Source organism: Benincasa hispida, chromosome 6, assembly GCF_009727055.1.
Source record: "Benincasa hispida cultivar B227 chromosome 6, ASM972705v1, whole genome shotgun sequence".
NCBI classification, from domain to species: domain Eukaryota; kingdom Viridiplantae; phylum Streptophyta; class Magnoliopsida; order Cucurbitales; family Cucurbitaceae; genus Benincasa; species Benincasa hispida.
In genome coordinates, this window is record NC_052354.1 from 10,826,548 (window position 1) to 10,832,283 (window position 5,736).

The following is a 5,736-nucleotide window of genomic DNA, read 5'->3' on the forward strand; positions in this document are numbered from 1 at the left end:
AAGGAGAGTTAGGGTGAGTTGGTAAAAATAACCAACTTAATTCCACCAATATTTAAAGTTGAGCCAAAGATTGAGTTCGTAACTTTTACCAATCCAATTCAATTCATGTTAGTAAGCCATACCCCTAAAGAGTTCGAAAGAAAAAAATAAGTGGAGAGATAGAAGGATTTGAGAAAAGAGTTGGAAGTTTTTAAAGAGAGAGAATTTGTTTTAAAAATGTTGAGATAGAGTTCTGATATACAGAAAAGTTTAAAAGATTTATTAGTAGTTTCATTATACGTCCTTTCAACCAACATTATTAGTGTTAATATATTTTTTTATGACAAGTCTTTTCAATCTTATTTTTATTGTAATTTCAAATGGTTGCTAATATATATATGTGTGTGGGTGTGTGATGGGCGGCCTAAATAGATTTTAGTTTTTTCTTCCTTTTTTTTTTTTCCTTTTGGTATTTCATGAGTTATTGCATTAGGGTACTATTAGTGACACAAAAATTTTTTTAGTTTTATATAGTTTCCTTTTACTTTTAAGTTATTTTAAATTTACAATATTGCATATTTAATTCGCTCTGATTTTTTTAGTTTCATATTTTTGTTGCGTGCTCTATTTCTATTTCTGTTTATCTATTTTTTTAGTATTATATTTAACTTTTATAGGATAATGTTGTGAAGAGTAGTTCATATATCTTATAAGATCTTGGTTTTTTCGATATGAGATTCTCAACATGTCTCCTCAATATGGTGTCTCTGTTTGGACTTTATAGGTTTGATATCATATTTGATAGTATGGGTTCCATCTCAAAACTATGTTGTGAGGAATAGCTCATCTATTTTATAAACGAATGTGAGATCACTTGGGTTTTCCAATGTAGGATTCTCGACATTAATCTTGTTATGTTCCAAAATATATTATTCCAATATTCCTATAAATCTTTGCTTGTATTTTCTCAAATAACGTCGATGACGGAATCTAGGAAGTTTTAGAGTCTGAAACTTTTGAAATTTTCAAGGTGATGAACTGATTCTTTGAGAGTCCGAGATTAATTTTTAATATATTTTCATTAGATATATAATATGTTCTTTTATGTTTATTTAACTTGTTATTATGGTTCTTCTATTATATTGTTGTTATTATTATTTTGCTAACATAATGTTCATATTAAATTGATTTCGATTTCTAATTAAATATCTCTTAAGTTTTTTAAAAAATATATATAATAAAATTCTTTTAAAGTCATTTAAATATTTCCTTAAATTACATTTTCTTTTTTTTTTTTTTTTTGTGTTTTAACATTTTAAAAACTAATATATTATTTCAAGAAGTTTTCTAACAACTTGGTTTCTCTAATCATTTTTCACTAAAAAGAGTTCCTACAAAAGAATCTAGAAATATGAGTCTCATTTTTTAGATTCTGGAGGGAATATAATCTCTCAGAATCCGAGATTTGATCCCAAGAAAAAAAGAGTTCAATTAATATTTTTTATAAAAAAAAAAAAACTTCATTTATTAAAAGACTATCCTATGATGGATTTGAGAAATTGCGATATTTTCTCAATTTCTTGAGATGAGAAATTTTTCTTCAATTCTAACATAGCCTAGTTGATGGAATTTTTTTCACTTATTTTATGGGATCATGACTCAAAATATTGGAGCACTGAGGGGTAAAATAAGATATTATTTTAAAAATGAATTTCTTTAAAGATTTCAATTCAAGATTTAAAATTTGGCCCCATAATCTAAACAATTATTGTGGGTGCTAATAGTTTCCCCTTACACAAACAACTCATAAACCTAACTCTAATTTTTCACGTACCAGTTTTATTCATTTTTATTTTTAAAAAATTGTTTACTTTATTTTGGAATCCAATCACACTGTAAAAAGGATTAGTGACAACTCCTTTTTCTTTTTCTCTTTTTAAATTAACCCTTTTTGAAAACGTTGAGCACTCCTCGTCACTTCGAGCACGTGGTGTCATTGGCAAATGTAATTGATTAATTAATAATAATGAAAGATATTCAAAGCTTTATATTGAAAAGTATACTTTAATGATGGTTACCCTTTTATTTTTGTTTCAATTTTGATGTTCATTGTACATTTGTTAAAATAACTTTGATCATATTAAAAATCACTTCTAAACATGTACGTATTTAGTCATCCGTAAAATCAAACTTAATTAATTATGTTTGAATACATATTTTTAAATTTAATTTTGATACCATCAAACTTGATTTTAAATAATTAAAAGCATGTATTTCATAGTGATTTTAAACATAACAAAAGTATTTTCGTTTTTATCATTTCAAAATAAGTCCCAAACATGTCACCTATCGAGCATAAGAGAATCTAATTCTCGGGACGGAGTTAGGGGGTTCTAAATGTTTATTTTCTTTGAAATATATGGATGTGTGGTTTCGAGCATTGTTATAAAATAGATGTATTATATATGTTTGATATTAGTTTTCAAAATACTTGAGTTGATTTTGTTTGTTAACTCATGTAACATGATTTGTCAACGGTCATCAAAGTTTAAATTTAATCTTTAATTGTCCGTGAAATTTAAAAATAGTTCCAAGATCACTCCTAAAATATCATTGAAATTTAGCCCCACAAATTGTTGGTTCCTCAGAAGAATCTTTAATGTATTTGTTTAAAGAAAATACTCTCATCCCACTACAACAATTTGGATTTTTCATGACACAAGAAGAAAGACATATTTAGGAAAAAAAACATGTGTAGCAATATATTCTAAAAAAGTATAAAAAGATAGTAATATTTAGATGCAATCCAAACTTCATCCATCTTCATGCATCTCTTTCAATCACAAAGGAAATAAAATGTTAAAAAAAAATCTAAAAAAAAGAAATCACTTGAATGGTTTCCATAAATATGGATGCAGTTCATAATGCATCTGAGTAAAGACAGATAGATCTTAACCATACAAAGCACGAAGTCCAACAATATCATCATCATTCAAGCCTTTTATAGTACCAGGATTCATATAGGGCCACATGATGGCTTGTTGAATAGAGCTATGGCCAAGTCCAAGAACATGTCCAAGCTCATGAAGTGCCACAGTCATTACATTAAGCTCATTATCAACCACCCCCGCCGACCAACTCTCGTCTCCATCGAAGTGCAATCTCCCATCAGTTGGTGCAGAAGCATGATCAAACATTCCCCCTGGTCCATCAAAAGGATTTCCATCTCCATGCTCTCCTCTTTGAAAGCTAATATTAATGTCAGCTATTTGGCCATCCACAACTTCTGAAAATGTAAATTGTGAGTTTAAAGCCCATGTAGCCATAGCCTCAGTCACTGATGGCACCAAGTTTAACGGGTAATTGTTAGTAAATGTGTAGGTTAGATGGAATTTGGTATTTGGCCATTTTGGGTTGTTTGGGAAGAAAGTGTAATGAGACGACATTTTGAGATCATCCTTGGGATTCTTATTCGGGTTGGACATGGAGAAATCTGGTACCCCACATCGAGGTCTGGAGATTTGAACTAATGTTTCTTCGTCCAAAACTCCACTCATGTTGAGGTTAAACCGTTTTTGGTATGATTTAATGGCGGATTCTAAGGCATCGTTGAATATGTCATTTTTTAGTTTGTTGGTGTGGAAGTCGGTACTCGTGTTGTGTAATAAGTAACCGTAATGTTGAAGGTATGTTTTGATATTGTGGATTCCTTTGACATTGTCACCTTTACGACATCCATGGAGATGTTGAGGAAATGAAATTGAGTTTTGTTTAGAGATTACATGAGGTGCAGTGGTGGTGAGAAAAAGGAAGAGGAGTTGGAGAGACTTGAACGCCATGGCTATGAAAAGTTTAGTAATGTTATTGATGTGGAAGGAAGAGATTTGGAGGGCTTTTAATAGAGAAATTTTGCATGAAGAAAAAAGGCAAGAAATTGAGTGTTTGTTGATGCATGCATGTAAAATATTGAAATTCATTTTTTAAAAAAAGAAAAACCTACTTTTCCCTTTTGTGGGATAAATAACTTACTTATGTTTTCTTTGTTTTTTTTAAGGGTCAAAATCCTGCCTTTTTGGGATAAAAACCTACCTTTTCTTTTAATCTATATTAATTGGAGGACATTGTGTCATGGAAATGCACATAATTAAGAGCCGATTCATGATATTTCTTTTTTTTTAAGAATTAGAAACAAAAAGATGTTCCATAACTATTTTTGTTTCATGTTTTTTTGAAAAAAAATAGAAATAAAAATTTGTTTGACAACTATTTTTTGTTTCTCGTTTCTCATTTTTCCTTTTACCTTTCTTCTTTCTTTATGTTGATGGCCACCACCTCCAACCATCGCTGCCACCCAACTCCGCCACCTCCAACTATAACCACTAGTGGCAACTGGTGACCACTGCTACTAGTCAACTCTGGCCACCATCACCACCTTCGACCACACCACTAATGGCCAACTCCAACCACCCCCACGAACTCCTATGTGATCATTTTTTGTTACTTGTTTCTGGTATTTTTTTTCTAACATTTTCTCTTATTGTATAGTTTAAATATAATTTAATCATGTAAAATAAATAGATAAATACATAAAAATCCCGATGCAAAGTCAATAACTATCATAGAATTATTATCATCATTCATATGTTGCTAAAATTTGATCTGGAATATTATTTCTCACTCAAATCATTTGTTTTAAATTATGTTGACTCAAATCTGACTCAATTATATTATTATGTAAATGTCGTGGTTGTAAAATATCACAGTTGACCTAATTGAATGTATTTGTAAACAAAATTTATATATTACAAAATTCTAACCGGTGCATATTGCAAAATTTAAAATTCAAAATTCAAAAAATATTTAAATTTATTGAAAATTTGAAATTTGAAAATCAAAATTTAAGTATTGAAATTAAATTAAACATATAAAGAAAAAAGTTAATAAAGAAAAAATATAAAAGAAAGAAAGAAAGGTAAGAAAAAAAAAGTAAGAAAGAAAGAAAGAAATGTAAAAGAGATATAGCCAAATTAATATAGAAAATAATGAAATACAAAAGAAATTAAAAAAAAGAGTAAAATATGTTTTTGGTCCCTAGGTTTGATATTTGATTTCTATTTGGTTCTTAGGTTTCAAAATGTTACACATTTAGTTATTAAGTTTTGAATTTCGTTTCAATTTAGTTTTTATATTTCAAAATATTGCAATTTTACCCTTGATATTTGGATTTTGTTTGAATTTGGTCCCTAGATTTCAATATTTTACATTTTTAACCTCAATTTTTAAATAAATTATTCACTTTCAAGCATTGACGTCAATATCTATTAATTAAATTTTATAAGTGATGAAAAATAGTGAAAACTTAATCAATTATAATTTATTTAATTATTTTAAATTTATTAACACACATTAATACTGAAGATGTAAATGAGTATTTAGAGAAAATTTGAAGTTAAAAATATAAATTTTGAAATCTAGGGATCAAATTTAAAAAAAAAAAAAATTCAAATGTCAAGGGAATTGCAACGTTTTGAAACTCATAGACTATATTGAAACTAAATTTAAAACTTAAAGAATAAATTTTGAAATCTAAGAATCAAATAGAAATTAGACTTCAACCCTAGAGACCAATGGTATTTTTCTCAAAAAAAAATTAAATTAAATTAAATTATATTCCCTGATAATCGAACCTAGGACAGATAAGCACATGTAAAAGGCATGGGCGCCTCACTACCAAACAACTAAGCCAACCGTTTATGT

The 5,736-nt window shown here is 28.5% G+C and overlaps 1 protein-coding gene across 1 annotated transcript; it reads right to left on the reverse strand.

The window, feature by feature from the left end:
- Positions 1-2,930: 2,930 nt before the first annotated feature.
- LOC120079096 (metalloendoproteinase 1-like) lies at positions 2,931-3,818 on the reverse strand. The gene has a single exon (XM_039033283.1). It carries the CDS (start codon positions 3,816-3,818, stop codon positions 2,931-2,933), a length of 888 nt encoding a protein of 295 aa, XP_038889211.1.
- Positions 3,819-5,736: the final 1,918 nt, after the last annotated feature.